Source organism: Elephas maximus, chromosome 15 (genome assembly GCF_024166365.1).
Source record: "Elephas maximus indicus isolate mEleMax1 chromosome 15, mEleMax1 primary haplotype, whole genome shotgun sequence".
Lineage (NCBI taxonomy): Eukaryota > Metazoa > Chordata > Mammalia > Proboscidea > Elephantidae > Elephas > Elephas maximus.
This window is the reverse complement of record NC_064833.1, coordinates 22,135,325-22,152,332: the sequence shown is the minus strand read 5'-3', so window position 1 is coordinate 22,152,332 and position 17,008 is coordinate 22,135,325. Positions and strand designations below refer to the sequence as shown.

Here is a 17,008-nt window from a genome sequence, read left to right as displayed (position 1 = left end):
ATCTTTTGGTTAGCAGCAGATAGCATGATCCCATGACATCTGTAAATTGCACCACCAAGGCACATTTGTAAATTAGGTATTTTAAAAGCTACATCTCACAGGGCTATAAGAATTAACTGTGGTTACCCGTTCTACACTTGTCTGATGCATGTTAGAAACACATAGTCCTGAAACTCATTTCTGGCCACTGAGCCAGAATCTCCAGAGCAGGGTCCTGAGAACCTGAATCTCTAACAAGCAGCAAAATGACTCTTAAATTGGGCCAGATTTGCAAAACCCTGATAGGATCCATGCAAAGCACGTGATCTCAACCCGTGCTCCACAGTGGTCAGCTGTAGGTTTATTACCATCTTGGTCTAATTTGCAAAAGGCATTACCATGGTCTTCTCGATAATGTCACCCAAACCCCACTACTATCAGTTCCTACTCATAGTGGCCCTATAGGAGACAGTAGAGCTGCCCCAGAGAGTTTCCAAAGCCGTACATCTTTTTGGAAGCAGACTGCCACATCTTTCTCCCACGGAGCAGCTGCTGGGTTTGAACCACCAACCTTTTAATTAGCAGTCAAGAGCTTTAACCACTGCATCACCAGGGCTCCATGATAATGTCACCAAGATGGTTAAATAATACATACCCTTTAATAAAATTTTGAAAGACATGGCTTTTTATATCTATAAATAAAATTTAACCTAATGTTATATATTTAAGATTTGTGTTAGTTATAAATTGTGGTGTTGGCAAAGAATATCGAATACACTATGGACTGCCAGAAGAATGAACAAATCTGCCTTGGAGGAAGTACAGCCAGTATGCTCCTTAGAAGCAAGGATGGTGAGACTTCGTCTCACATACTATGGACATGTTATCAGGAGAGACCAGTCGCTGCAGAAGGACATCATGGCTAGTAAAGTGGAGGGTCAACAAAAAAGAAGATCGTCAACAAAATGGATTGACATAGTAGCTGCAACAATGAGCTCAAATATAGCAACGATTGTGAGGGTGGCACAGGACTGGGCAGTGTTTCCTTCTGTTGTATAGAGTCGCTATGAGTCAGAACCGACTCAATGGCACCTAACAACATTTACTACTTAAGGAGCCCTGGTTGTACAATGGCGCCCTGGTAGCGTAGTAGTTAAGAGATCAGTTGCTAACCAAAAAAGGCTGCCATTTCGAATCCATCAGCCGCTCCTTGGAGACCCTATAGGACAGTTCCTATGAGTCAGAATTGACTAAACAGCAATGGGTTTGTTGTTTGTTTGTTTGTTTGTTTTTTGGTTGCACAATGGTCAAGCACTTGGCTGCTAACTGAAAGTTCGACGGTTCGAACCCATCAGTGGCTCTGAGGGAGAAAAGACCTAGAGATCCACTTCCATAAAGATTACACCCTAGGAAACCCTAGGAGGCAGTTCTACTCTGTCTTATAGGGTCACTGTAAGTTGCGAATCAACACACAACATTTACTATTTACAAATTACATTAAGTTTACAATTTATGTAAGTTTTTTATACAAATAGTAAAGTTACTGTTTACTAAATATTTATATTATAAATTTACTATTTATAAATTATACTTCAAAAAAAGGTTTTAAAAACAAAAAGACATAGCTCCCTTCTTTAGACATACACAATCAAAGACAATGCAACTTGACAGCAATGTGCCCAAATGCTTATATATAAAAGGACACAGTGACTGTGTGGAACACACAGGAAGTGAAGGACAGATTCCTTGATGAACATAAATTTGGGCTAGGTCAGCAGCCCTGCAGGTACTGGATGACTTCTGTAAACGAAGGATTTAGGGTTTCCCTCTAACCTCATGGTATTTTCAATCGCATCATATGCGTGTGAAAGCTGGACAATGAATAAGGAAGACCGAAGAAGAGTTGACACCATTGAATTGTGGTATTGGTGAAGAATATCAAACATACCACGGACTGCCAAAAGAATGAACAAATCTGTCTTGGAAGAAGTGCGGCCAGAATGCTCCTTAGAGGCAAGGATGACGAGTCTGCGTCTTACATACTTCGGACATGTTGTCAGGAGGGATCAGTCCCTGGAGAAGGACATCATGCTTGGCAGAGTACAGGGTCAGTGGAAAAGAGGAAGACCCTCAACGAGGTGGATTGACACACTGGCTGCAACAATGAGCTCAAGCATAACAACGATTGTAAGGATGGCGCGGGACCGGGCACTGCTTCGTTCTGTTGTGCTTAGGGTCGCTATGAGTTGGAACCGACTTGACGATACCTAACAACAACAACTAAATTTGACCTCAACCATTTTGAGGATGTTGAGAAAGTAAGAGTGCATAGTCCCACTGTCATAAATGAACAGCCTCCGCCCAGCCCCCCACCTCAGGGAAAGGGCTTTATCTGCAAGAATAAAAAAAAAAGCAAGAATAGAACAGCATAAATCTTCAGCAGGTGGGAACTCTGCTTCGCATTAGCAATTCCTTCGGAAGCCCAGCCTGGAGCTGCAACAGGACTGTGTACATTTCCTCAGCCTCATTACACAGGCAAGGGCTGTGTCGTTTTTTTCTCATTGTTTGTTTGCTTTCCAAAAAGCCTTTTTCTGGGTGCATCCACAGTGTCGGGAGGGAAGCTGACCGTGACCAGAGCAAGCAAATCATGGGGGCGGGTACACAAGCCAAAAGGTCTGTTAAGACATATTTCACCAAAGTACATTTCCCCGTGGCTTTGGAGACAAAATTGGGCTGAATTCATTTACCAGAAAAAGGCTCTAAAGGAGAGTTATGAGCCTGGTGGGCGGAAGACCAGGATGGGAAGTCCAGCTCTTTTATTTCCAGGCTGCTGCCTGTAGCAAACAGCAAGTTACCATCCAGCTGGAGGGGGATGAAGTAAGAACGAATATCCAGTGTCACTTTAGCACCCTGAACATACTGTGCCTCACCGGCTGCCAGCTGGAAAATGGTAATTATTACGGGCCTAGTGCTATCACTGCTCATATAGCTAATATACATATATAATAACAAGTTTTCATTTTACAGTTCAGTGGTCAGGCTGGGTAATTTGGGGGGACAGTGAGTTGGGAGGGCAATTATTGCTGCATCTCCTTTATGTTTAAATTGTAGACCCTGAATTCTTATCCTGTATCTTTGGGTCTAAATGATCACAAAAGGAGCCCTGGTGGCACAACAGTTATAGGCACTTGGCTGCTAACCAAAAGGTTGAGCGTTCGAACCCCGTCAGTGGCTCTGTGGAAGAAAGACCTGGTGACCTGCTTCTGTAAAGATTACAGCCTAGGAAACCTGTAAGAACGGTGTGGCAGGGGCGTCTGACTTCCTCTTAAGACAGAGGTCCTCAGGCTGTGGAAAATTCCATTGCCTCAAGCAGCTTGCTTGGCACCCCCTGTAGATTTACATTAATATTCTGGCTTCCCCTTCCTTAATTGCTGCCTGAAACCGGAGGAAATCAATGGAAACCGGTTTAGGCGCCATGTTGACATTCTGGATGACCTTTAAGCGCATTAAATACCTCATACCTCATACTTAGTAACTTCCCCACCTCTGCGTGGAGTTTAACTGCCATTTTCTGAACATGCAATGCATGAAGTTTTATGTGAACCTCATTGCACCTGTGTAGTATGATTAAGAATGTTGCCAATGTAACTTGTATGAACTTCCTGCTTATAAACCTCATAAAAGTAACCTTCCCTCTCGCCCCAACTCTTCCTTTCTTTGTGCAATGAAATAAAGTGCCTTTCTGTTCTCCCATCTTGGTTTCTCGTTTATTGGCTGAGACGAGTTGTGCCAAGCTGAATCTGGGGTTTCCACCTGGCAATACTTGAATTTCACAAGGGGGGAAGGAAAACCAAGATCAACAACCCTAGGCTGACGACTCTGAGGCAGAGATCAGGCATACGTCCTCTCTCCAACCTTTGCTGCGGGAGGGTGCAAGCCCAGTTACCTGCTGAGTCAGGACAAATGCTGAGGTAGTGATTCATGCTCGAGGGCAGTGTTGTTCAATAAAACTTTCTGTGATGCGGGCAACGCTTTTGGTTTGTGCTGTCCAGCATAGTAACCACTAGCCTCATGTGGCTGTTGAGCACTTGAAACGTGGCTAGTGCCACTGCGGAACTGAAATACTAATTTTATTTAAAATTAATTAATTTACATTAGCCACATGTCGCTAGTGGTTTTTTACCTTTCCTTGACTTCTTCCCCTTCCCTATTCTTCCCTTACCTGCTTCCAGGTTTCTCCTGGGAGCTTTTGCTTAATAACTTACTTTCAGACATCACCACCTCTCCCCCTAGTCTGTCTCTCTTAGATTGTTTCTGCGATTCAGGCACTATCTTGAAATTTCTCTTGTTCTATTGAATACTGAGTTCCATTCATCACAGATAATTCTCTAAGTCAGGGCTGAGATGAGCTGGTGGGGATGTGAGAAGATTCAACCATTGGTTGGATGATTAGACCAGATGACCATTAAAGTTCATTCTAGTCCTAACAGGAGTTGTACCAAACTCCTTCCAGAGTTTACCCCACATCACTCAATAATTAATTCAACAGACATTTTACTAAAAAACAAAACAAAACAAAACACTGCCATTGAGTCGATTCTTACTCACAGTGACCCTACAGGACAGAGTAGAACAGCCCCATAGGGTTTCCAAGGAGTGGCTGGTAGATTCAAACTGCCGACCTTTTGGTTAGCAGGTGAACTCTTAACCACTACACCATGGGGTTTCCAACAGACATTTTAGGCACTGATATTGCCAGGTACTATGCTAAGGAGGCCACAAATACAGGTAAAGAAACAGAGGCATAGAAGGAATAAAAGTTGTGCCCATTGTCATAAAGTACATAGAAACAGAGCTGTCTTCTGCCAGGTCGAAAAGTTGTCAGCTACTTGATGGCAAGAGTCAGCTCTGATTTGCTCAGCAAATAGTTCTTCGAAGGAGGAGACAAGTATATGATGCATTAACACCGTATTTCACATGAACCATAAATGTGCTCTGAAGGTCCTAAAAACCAGACAGGTGCCGGCAGTCCCATTGTCTGTCATTACACAACTGAAAAAGAACTTGTTGTGGTTTCTCATGCTGAATAAGCTTTCAAAAGCTCTAGTGAAACATTCCTATGGGACATTCTTTGAGCCACCAAGTGAAGCTCCCTTGTTTAACGAATCTACTTGGACTTCACGAGTGCCTACACACGTGTCTTCCTCATCTCAAAGAGGGGTGGACAGAGGCCCAGGAAAGTGGCTAGACAGGGACCATCTCACAGATGGTGACAATTATGAGCATTTTGTTCTTTGTGTTGTCTCATGTTCGGCCATAAATGATAATTAACTTATCTGGCTAAAAATGTGTGGCTATATAATTTTTTTTTTTTTTAATTCTTGAGGATAGGGGCATTGGTGGTTCAGTAAGAATTCTTGCCTTCCACATAGGAGACCAGGGTTCAGTTCCCAGCCAGTGCACCTTATGTACAGTCGCCACCTGTCAGCCAGTGGAGGCTTGCGTGTTGCTGTGATGCTGAACAGGTTTTAGCTGTGCTCCCAGAAAGACTAGGAAGAAAGGCCTGGTGATCTACTGAAAACCCTATGGATCACAACGGTCTGATCTGCAACTGATTATGGGGATGGTGCAGAACTGGGCAGCATTTCGTTCTGTTGTATACGGAGTCACCATGAGTTGAGGTCAACTTGGCGGCAGCTAAGAACAACTACAACCATATGCTTGAGGAGCTCTCAGCCCCTGCTGCAACAGTGAACAATAATATAATGTACTAAAATAACTGTAACTGCCTAAAATAGGATCAAACTGCAAACAAGCCACACTCCAACACAAGGCCATGGCTACCTGGTGGCAAGAAGAGGGTATGTGTGAACTGGGCTGAACCAGGCCTCCTTCCTCCGGGGCATGCTGTCATAGATTAAAAGGTCCTTCTCCGTCAGCACAAGGAGGGCTGGCTTCCACTGCTTCTCATTCTCCCCTGGCACCTGGAACAGAAAACAGAAACTGTCAAACAACAGACTAAGAAAGGGGTGTCTGGAAAGGAGACACTGGCATCCCCCCATCACAAGACCCAACAATAGGACTGTCTTTGGTTCAACTTGCAAGATCAAAATGGGAAGAAGCGAATCATGGTCTCATGATGCCTGATCCTTGAAAACACCTGTTGTCTCAAAGTCCCTGGTACGTATCATCAGTGCAGCCAAGAAGCAGCCCAGCTGCCAAACAGCTGTCACTGTTTCTCACCTGCCAGTCTGTGCAGAAATCTTTATTTCGTTGTGGGAGGCAAATGCTCAGGGGAATAAGCACTCCCAGCTGGTTCCCTGGTAGAATGCATTTTTTAAAAAATGAAAGGGTAAGATTTGAAAGCTTTTGAGTAAATATCCAAAGGCTCTGAAAAATGTACTATTGAGGCAAGTGTCTATCGGAACAGGTGTGAGACACCACCATCTCTTCCCCTAGTCTCTCTCTGACTGTTTCTGCGATTCAGGCACTATTATCTGGAAATTTCTCTCGTTCTAATGAATGGTAAATTCTATTCACTGCAGGTAACTCTCTAACTCAGGGCTGAGATGACCTGGCAGGGATATGAGAAGATTCAAGCCTCAGTGGCTGACTAGACCAGGTGACGATTAAAGTCCATTGTAGTTCAGACTTTATCTTATGAGCTTTCTCTCTGGCCAGTGTTGACCCTTCCCGGACTCTCTAAATGTTCTCCATATATGAAAATGTCCTCCCTCCAATTTGAACCCTGGGGCTGGGGTAAATCTTTATGCTCAGTTTGGAAAAATTCAATGCTCTAATCTTGCTACTCAAAGCATGGACCATATGCCAATAGCATCCGTATCACCTGGGAGTTTGGTAGAAGTGCAGACTATCACTAGATGGTGCCCAGCTACCACCACCGACTGCTCTGACAGGGATCACAGTAGAGGGTCCCAGACAGAGCTGCAGAAAAATGTAGAACAAAATGCTAACTCACAAAAAAAGACCAGACTTACTGACCTGCCTGTCAGAGACCGGAATAACCCCGAGAGTATGCCCCCCGGATAACCTCTTAGCTCTGTAATGAAGTCACTCCCGAGGTTCACCCTTCAGCTCATGATTAGACAGGCCCATAAAACAAAATGAGACTGAAGGGGCCCAACAGCCCGGGGGCAAGGACGAGAAGGCAGGAGGGGACAGGAGAGCTGGTAACAGGGAGCCCAAGGTTGAGAAGGGAGAGTGTTGACATGTCGTGGGGTTGGCAACCAATGTCATAAAACAATATGTGTACTGTTTAATGAGAAACTAGTTTGCTCTGTAAACGGCCATCTAAAGTACAATAAAAAAAAAAAAGAAAAGAAAGATGTGCAGACTATCAGGTCTACCCCAGGCCTAAAGAATCAGAGTTTGCATTTTAATGAGATCTTCAGGTGCTTGATTCATACACCCATTAAAGGTTAAGAAGGGCCGCTCTAGATAAGGTTAAGGTCCTCTCTGACGCTGACAAACAATTCGGTGATGACGCGACCTGCTTGTAACAAACCACCATCCAAAATCTATTCAGAAATGAACTAAACTAGGCAGCAAGCTAAAGAAATGATAAAGCTGATTTTTCTCTCTCTATTATTTTCTTCAGTGCCACAGTGAAATCCGCATTGAGGTGGAAGCAGGTGTGGATGGCTTTTGCTGTAAGCTAACACGCATGACCAGTATATCAGGAATACGCGATCATCAAGAAGAAGATGTGTGGGATGGTGGGAGGGCTGAGCTTGTCGGTTATATGTTCAGACTACCTGACTCTCAGTCCCAGCTCCGCCACTTATGGTCTGTGTGACTTTGAGCAAGGTATTATTCTTTGGGCTTTCTTTCCCTTGATGATAAGGATAATATCGCAAGCAACCGGGCTGACTTTGGAGCTAGAATGCCTGAATTAAATCTTAGCTCCACATTTTACTAACTGTGGGCTAGTCAGTTAATCTTTCTGTGTCTCAGTTTCTTCATCTGTAAAATGAGAAAATATTAGTACCTTTAACAGAGAGTTGTTAGTAGGATTAAATGAATTGATACTTGTAAAGTGTTTTTAGCACAGTGAAGCGTAAGCACCGTGTAGCACTTAACCTCATAATGCTACCAAACCAAAAAACCAAACCTGTTGCTGTCGAGTCAATTCCAAGGCAGAACGTCTGTATAGGACAGGGTAGAACTGCCCCATAGAGTTTCCAAGGAGCGCCTGGTGGACTCAAACTGCCAACCTTTTGGTTAGCAGACATAGCACTTAACCACTATGCCACCAGGTTTCCCATAAAGCTACAGTGAGCATTAAAAGAGACAGTGCATATGATGTGCTTAGCACTGTGCCTGGCAGACGGCAAAGCCTTCAGGAAAACTTAGGGTAGGGAAACTGCGGTTGACTGGCTGATTTTTTAAATGTGTCAAAAAAAAAAATTATCTTTTGGAAATGGCAACAATACAAAGCAATGACTTTCCTTGGGCGGGGGAGTTTTATTGCTGTAAAAATGTACATAATGAAACATTTGCCAAATCAAATTGTATATGTTTTTCACATATACAATTTAGTGACACCAATTACTTTAATCATGTGCAGCCATCACCAATAATTTTTAGGAAAAAATTTAAAGCAAGCCAAAAATATCACTGGTGCTGACAATTTTAATACCGTTTGCTCCCATCCTCTTGAAAGCTGTCCTGGGAAGAACTCATTGGACAATGATGACCTTTATTTTTTAATGCCCGCCTCCAACAATTCCAAATAAAAACTCCATTTCTAGAAGGAAGAAACCCACTTCAAAGCTATTTAGACTAGAATGTGAATGGCTGCCTGGCTTACTCCTCCCTTTATGCATTTACAAAAAAATCTAGCTTTAGCCTATTGCTTTTATAAGAAGATTTTTCTCCAACAGCAGCTTCAAGAGATCAGAATGGATTGTTAGAGAAGCCAATGTACCAGATTTTACTAGGTGAATAAGCTGTGGTCTCAAGGCATAAAAATTGTTTGGGGGGTTCAGAATAAATTTTTTTCCATCCTCTACATTAAACTTAGTAAATTACTTTTTCAGCTCATTAAACAGGGCTGAAAAAGTTAAAATGATCCTCCCGAAGCGATTCCGTTACTTACCTAGTCAGATCTGATCCATTAACTTGGACTGGAATCAGTCATTTAAATGTGAGCACGACTGAGCATCATTTTCAAAAACAGCATTAAGTTTGCAAAATAAACCTCAACGATAAATACTAACAGTGAAAACGCAGAACTCTCTGCTGGTGGAATCACAAACTTACTCACACACATATCAAGTGGTATACGTAAGTCGGAGCAATTCCAAAGCCCTATAATATTTTTCAATTTATAAGAGTCCAGCGTCATTTGGATATTATCAACTCTGTTGTGAGAACACTTGGGGTGGGCATTTTTCACCATTCCTGTGTGGACAGCTGCCATTTTCTTACTGTGTGAATGCTTCAAGGTAGAAGTGCCCATGAGGACAACTGACTTTCCCAGGAGAAAAATTTCATGTTGAAGAACACGGTTTTTAAACTATACTTTGTGCCACCACATTTCAAAGCCTTCTCAGTTGTTCAAATAATAATTTTCTTCAGACTCAAGTATTTGTGTTATTGTTCTAGTGACAACTTCCATGACAAATCCCAGTTTCCTGGAATCCGAAGATATCTCAGTGTTAAGATAACGGCTCTGGGATGTGTCTACCTTTTAGTAAAATGTGATGTGATGTAATGTGATGTGACGTGACGTGACGTGATGACGTACATCTCAATCCCAGTTTCCTGCCATTGGATGCTTTAATTGTCAGTGTATTAAGAACTAATCATGTTTCCAATGAAGAAGGCAAAGGAAGGAAAGAGAGAAATAAGCATTCAGTTCAAAAATTATTCTGAAGCATGACTTTGGTGAGCTGAACCCCATTCAAAGGAAAGCAAAAATTTATTTCTACCCAGCTTTCCTGGAAAGATGTTCCATCAAATCCAAATGATGCAAAAAGGATTTGCACCCAAGACGTGTTTAAACGCAGAATATAGTGACTAACCCCCATATTCATCTCCACAGAGGGTGAGAGAAAAGGCTTATAGTATGGGAAGAATTCAAAACCAATAGTTGTAAGAAGTTACTAGTAAGAACTGTGGAAAGTGGATTCATTGAATCTTGTATTTGAGACAGGTCTCATAAATCATCTAGTTTAGTTATTTTCAAACTTTTAAAATTAATTGAACCCTCTGTCCCAATTACACTGCAAGTGGAAGCACAACAGGAAAGCGATCAAAGCACAGCTTTTTTGAGGTTGCATCCTTGTTGGGAAGCTACACCTCAGTCGCGTTATCTCCTTATCCTACATCCACCCGCTCTCCCTAGTAGGGTTCCCAGTGCTCCGTGGAATATGGTTTGAAAACTCCTGATCTAGACTCCTCTAAAGTACCTGTAGTCTGCAGATTACTTTCAAAGAGACTGTTGTGCTGAAACTTTTCAGTGTCTTTCCTACAGGTACTTCCAAAGAGCAGAATATTACTGGTGCCTCTTAGACAGAGTTGTAAGGATTAGAATGATTCAGTATCTGTAGAGAGCTTAGAGATGTGTTTTGCACATAGCAAATACCCACTGCTGTCGAGTTGATTACGACTCATAGCGACCCTATAGGACAGAGTAGAACTGCCCCATAGAGTTTCCAAGGAGCGCCTGGTGGATTCGAACTGCTGACCTTTTGGCTAGCAGCTGTAGCTCTTAACCACTATACTACCAGGGTCTCCACGTAGCAAATAAGCCTTAAAAATTTATATTTAATAATTAAATTAATAGGCTATTCTCCCTATCACGTTAAGGCAGTTTAAGTGAATACCAAGTTAAAGATCTGAGTGAACTTGGACAAGTATTATTTGACTTTGCTGGGTCTAAATTTCCTCACCTTCCAAATGGGACTAAGTTATTGCTAACAGAAGTGTTCAACAAGACAATCTATACAAAAGACCTCCAAGATGGTGGCTATTAACGGCTATTGAGTCGGTAGTCTAGTTGGTCCCTGACTCATGGCAACCTCACACACAACAGAAGGAAGTTCTGCTTGATTGTGGATTGGACATTGTGATCCACAGAGTTTTCATTGGCTGATTTTCTGAAGTAAATCACCAGGCCTTTCTTCCTAGTTTGTCTTAGTCTGGATGCTCCACTGAAACCAGTTCACCATCATAGCAACACGGAAGCCTCCACTGACAGATGGGTGGTAACTTTGCATGAGGTGTGCTAAACAGGAATTGAACTCAGGTCTCCCCCATGGAAGATGAGAATTCCATCACTAAACCACCACTGCCCCCACCCAACATGGGAGTCCTCAAGACTATTAAACTGCTACCACTACAGTCTTCCAGCTATATGGATCAGGGAGGGAGACTGAGATGGAGGGACAGTGACTAAGAACAGAGTGAAAAAGTTCACAAAGGAAGGTCAATCACACTTTTGTCTTGGAGATCATGGTTATCTTGACAACTTTTTAATTTAAGTCTGTTTACCTCAGTTTCCTAGGTGTATAGAACAAAGGACAAGATACCAGTGTAATAATAATTAACATTTATCAACTTCCAAGTGCTTTACAAACATTAGATAATTAATCCCTGCACCACTCTCAGGGAGGCAGATAAAGATCATCTCTACTCAAAGAAGAGGAGGAACTTTTAAATGAGGCCACAGGGAATACAGTAAGCAAGGCCACTCCAACTCCCAATTCTTACAGTTAGCCCTGAACAACCTCCAAGACAAGCAATCAGGAGCCCGACAGGACATCTACACTTGGATGCAAAGGAGAATGAAAAGGAGGAGAAGGTAATGGAGGAGGGGAAAAGGATAGAAAGAGAATGTTCAAAACAGGGTTCTGTGGAGGCCTCAAATTATTAAGACAAATTTCCCTCACCTCACACAAATCCCAAGTTGTTTGAGATCTGGATCACTGCTGAATTTAGGGTTTTTTTTTTTTTAATTTTTTTTAGAGTGGAGAGCAGAATGAGCAAACATTCTGTCTGATGGGTGTTAAGATGATAGTGTAAAAACTGTTCCAGAGAAAGTAGTGTGAAATACATGGAATGTCAGTGATCTGACTGGAACATTTAAAGAAGGCTGTTATGAACTGGATTGTGTCCCCCCAAATATAAAAAAAATGTGCTGTAAATCATAACCCCTATACCTGTGGTTAGGGAGCCCCAGTGGTGCAGTGGCTAAGCACTCAGCTGCTAACCGAAAGGTCAATGGTTTGAACCCACTAACCACTCTGATGTAGAAAGATGCGGCAGTCTGCTTCCATAAATATCACAAACTTGAAAACCCTATGGGGCAGTTCTACTATGTCCCATAAGGTCACTCTGGGTGGGAATCAACTGGGTGGGTTCTCTTTGTTATGTTAATGAGGCAATATTAATGTAGGATGTGTCTTGAGTCAATCTCTTTGAGATATACAAGAAGAAGATTAAGCAGAGATGGGGAAAGATAGATGGCAACCCACGTAAAGATCATCAAAGAGCAGAAGCTGAAAAAAGACAAGGAATATCCTCTACAGCAGATAGAGAGAGAAAGCCTTCCACTAGAGTCGGCATCCTGAGTTTGGACTTCTAGCCTCCCAACTGTGAGAAATAAATTTTTCTTTGTTAAAGCTGCCCACCTATAGTATTTCTGTTATAACAGCACTAGATAATTAAAACAAAGATAATCTGAGCGTGGAATTATTTTTATATGTCAGCTCTTCCACCAACCAACAACTGCAGTCACCCGTTTCAAACTTGCTTCCCCTCAAAAAAACCTGAAATGGGTTCTAGACTTTATATTGTTCAATAAAGCTCCAGATGCCAGGGTCATAATTGGAAGCCTCTTCAAAGTCAAAGTGCAAGCTAGCATAGTGGAGACTTGGGTGCTGAGATTGTAGATAAATCAGAGAAAACACCTCACTGTTAATTCCACAACAGAGGACATACAATGGGACTCTAAGCTAAAGAAAAAGAAAGAGAAGACGTCCAGACTGGAAAGGAAGAAGTAAAACTGTCTTTATTCCCCTTTCAGCTCAGTAATGAGGTCACTCTTGAGGTTCACCATTCAGCCAAAAAACAGACCCATGGAACAATACAAGGGACTAAAGGGGCGCACCAGCTCTAGGGCAGGGACTGGAAGCTAGGAAGGAACAGGAAAGCTGGTAACACGGAACCCACGGTTGAGAAGGGAGAGTATTGACTGACATGTCATGGAGTTGTTAACCAATGTCATACAACAACATGAGTACTAACCATTTGATGAGAAACCTAGTTTGTTCTGTAAACCTTCATCTAAAGTTCAATTAAAAAAAAAAAGTCTTTATTCACAGACCACATGAACATCTATGTAGAAAATTTCATGGAACTCACCAAAAAGCTACTAGAAGTAATAAGTGAGTTGAGTAAGGTTGCAAGATACAAGATCAATGTATAAAAATCAATACTATTTCTATATCCTGGCAACCAAGTTAGAAATTGAAAACAATAAAAATGTAATACTCTTCTACACTAGCATAAAAATATGAATTTCTTAGAGATAAATGAAACAAAGCACAAGACCTGTATACTAAAACTACAAAACATTTCGGAGAAAAATTAAGACAGAAACAAAAGTGAAGGTATCCCGTGTCTACGTGCTGCAAGATCAATACTGTTACGATATTAATTCTCCCCAAATTAATCTATAGATTGAACACAATCATAGCAAAACTCTCAGCAGGCTTTTTGTAGAAAATAGTAAGCCAATTCTAAAATTCATGTGGAAATGCAAAAAACCTAGAATGGACAAAACATCTTCGAAAAGGAAAAACAAAATTGGAGAAATAATGCTATTTGACTTTGAGTTATTTATACAGCTACAGTAATTGAGTGTGGTATTGGTGTAAAGATAAACAGATCAATGGGAAAGAATAGAGAGAATAAAACAGAAATAGATTCACACCTAAATTTCAAAAAAGGAGAAAGGCAATTCGGTGGGGAAAGAACACTCTTTTAACAAATGGTCCTGGAAATATTGGGTATATATGCAAAAAAAAAAAAGAATTTCTTTCTGTACCTCTCATCATATAAAAAGATGAACTCAAAATAGATCATAGCCCTAACTGTAAAATGTAAAACTATAAGACTTCTAGAAGAAAAGAGAGAAAATCTTTGTGACCTTGGGTTAGGCAAATATTTCTTAGGTATGACAGCAAAAGCATGATCCACAAATGGAAAAAAATCTTAAATTGTACTTTACTGAAATTAGAAACTTCTACTTTCTGAAAGCTGTTAAGAGAATGAAGAGACAAGTCACAGACTGGACGAAAACATTTGCAAAGCATATATCTGATAAAGGACTTGTATCCAGAATATATAAAGTTCCCTCAAAATTCCATAACAATAAGAAAACAGCTCAATAAAAATGGGCAAAATATTTAAGCAGACACTTCACCAAAGAAGACATATAGATGCCAAATAAGCACATTAAAAGATGTGCAACATCATTAGGGCAAGGCAAGTTAAAGCCAGACGAGCTATCACCACACCCGTGTTAGAATGAGTGAAATTAAAAAGACTGACCACACCAAGTGTTGGTGAGGATGTGGAACTAATGGAAACTCATACACTGCCAGTGGAATGGAAACTGGTGTAACATTTGGGAAAAGAGGTTAGCAGTTTCTTAAAAAGTTAAACATACACCTACTGTTTGATCCAGCCATTCCACTTCTAGGTAGTAAATCAAGAGAATGAGACACGTGGCCATAGGAAGACTTGCACATAAATGTTCTTAGTAACTTTGTATGTAACACCCCAAAACTGGCAACAACCCAAGTGCCCATCAACAGGAGAACGCATAAATAAGTTGTATATATCAATTAATATGGAATAACACTTAATAACAACAAAAAGGCAAGAACTAATAACACAACAATGTAGATGATTCTCAAAATAATATTGCTGAGTAAACGAAGCCAGACAGAAAGTATGTACTGTATAATCCCCTGACAAAACAATTCTAGGAAATGCAAACTGATCTATAATGACAGAAAGAACAATAGTGGTTGCCTGGGAAAGGAAAAAAAAAAAAAAATATATATATATATATATATGCTATGAGTCGGAATCAACTCCACGGCACTGGGTTTATATATATATATATGCATTGCTGTTTAGAAAATGCCTACAAAACAGTCATACATCATGATAGCTATTTTTGAAAAGAATATACACAGAGGTATTTCTCCCCAGATGGCGGGATTTGGGGTGATTTTTTAAATTATTTTTGCTAAAATCATTAATTTTTAACCAGTGAACAAAAAATACGTAATTTTTTGAATATTACAATTAAATTGTTTTTTAAAAAATGGTTGGCTGCAGAGCACCTGCCTATAGAAGTATACAGCCAGGAAATTAATCATAAGAAAATGGGCAGAACCCACTACCTTTTCAGTCAACGTCCCAGTTTTCTTTTCTCCTTTGAACACTTGCAGACATGGGGTAGGGTTTTTGAAAGTTATCTTATTTACTGAGTATGTAGAAGGTCAAACGCTAACGTACTCTAACAGAGCCCTTTGATGGCTCTATTAAAAGTACTGCCTGGGTACCAGGGTTTCATAACGAAGTCAACCTCAGGGCAGATCATGCACATATCCAAGGAGAAAGGTGCACAGCCAGTGATGTCAATACCCTCTCATCAGACAGCATCGCCGAAGGACAAGGTAGAAGGCAGAGAAGGACCTGGTCTCCATGACAGCACAGGGGCACTTCAGCCACCTGAACCTGGCCTCGCAAAAGCTTTGCCTCGTTTGCTTACTGCTAATGAGATAGCACTTCTATATGACAACTTTTTAAGACACATTCCAGTAATGTGTCTTTACTTTAAAAAGGTTGCTGGGTTCTCTTTGGGTTATGCTGTAGCTCTATTTAACTAAGAGTTTAGGGAAAAATTCATCAAGTTGGACCAACACATTGGAAGAACCTGACCCATTCACCAGGCAGCCTACTCCTCTTTAACTTTAGGATGATCTTCCACCCTTTCTTTTGAAAAGCAGAATGCCAGACTTGTTGATGCATCTTTCTACTGGGAGGTATTCCACTACCTCTCTGCTCCTTTGTCCATTTGAGTCTAACTAATGCCCCTCCCAAGGAAAGAGGTGTCGTTAATTTTATTGTTCTGGGACCTCTTTTTTATTGATCAATCAGTAGATAAGAACTGCTTTGGGTGAAGGGAAAGACAACACTCAAAACAAGGAAGGTCAGCCTAATTGGACTGGACTAAAAGCAAAGAGGTTTCCGGGATAAAATGAATGCTTCAAAGTTCAGCGGAGCAGGGGCTGGGGTCTGGGGAACATGGTATGAGGGGACTTCTAAGTTAATTGGCAAAATAATTCTATTATGAAAACATTCTGCATCCCACTTTGAAATGTGGCGTCTGGGGTCCTAAATGCCAACAAGCGGCCATCTAAGATACATCAATTGGTCTCAACCACCTGGAGCAAAGGCAAAGGAAGAACACCAAGGTCACACGACAACTAAGAACCCAAGAGACAGAAAGGGCCACATGAACCAGAGACCTACATTATCCTGAGACCAGAAGAACTAGTTGGTGCCCGGCCACAATCGATGTCTGCCCTGTCAGGAAGCACAACAGACAACTCCTGAGGGAGCAGGAGACCAATGGGATACAGACCCCAAATTCTCATAAAAAGACCATACTTAATGGTATGACTGCGACTAGAGGAAACTCGGAGGCAATGCTCCCCAGACCTTCTGATGGCACAGGACAGGAACCATCCCCGAAGACAACTCATCAGACATGAAAGGGACTGGTCAGCGGGGGGGAGAGAGATGCTGATGAAGAGTGAGCTAATTAAATCAGGTGGACACTGGAGAGTGTGTTGGCAACTCTTGACTGGAGGGGGGATGGGAAGATAGAGAGAGAGGGAAGATGGCAAAATTGGCACGAAACGAGAGACTGAAAGAGCTGACTCAATAGGGGGAGAGCAAGTGGGAGAAGGGAGTAAGATGT

The 17,008-nt window shown here is 41.5% G+C and overlaps 1 protein-coding gene across 2 annotated transcripts in view; it reads right to left on the bottom strand.

Annotated features, from left to right (window-relative positions):
- Window positions 1-17,008, bottom strand: part of SNTB1 (syntrophin beta 1) — a 260,706-nt gene that overhangs the window by 37,162 nt on the left and 206,536 nt on the right. For both annotated transcript variants that reach the window (XM_049854432.1, XM_049854431.1), the window contains one exon: window positions 5,824-5,963. In XM_049854432.1, the coding sequence (XP_049710389.1) occupies window positions 5,824-5,963 (140 nt within the window). The remainder of the gene's footprint in view (window positions 1-5,823; window positions 5,964-17,008) is intronic.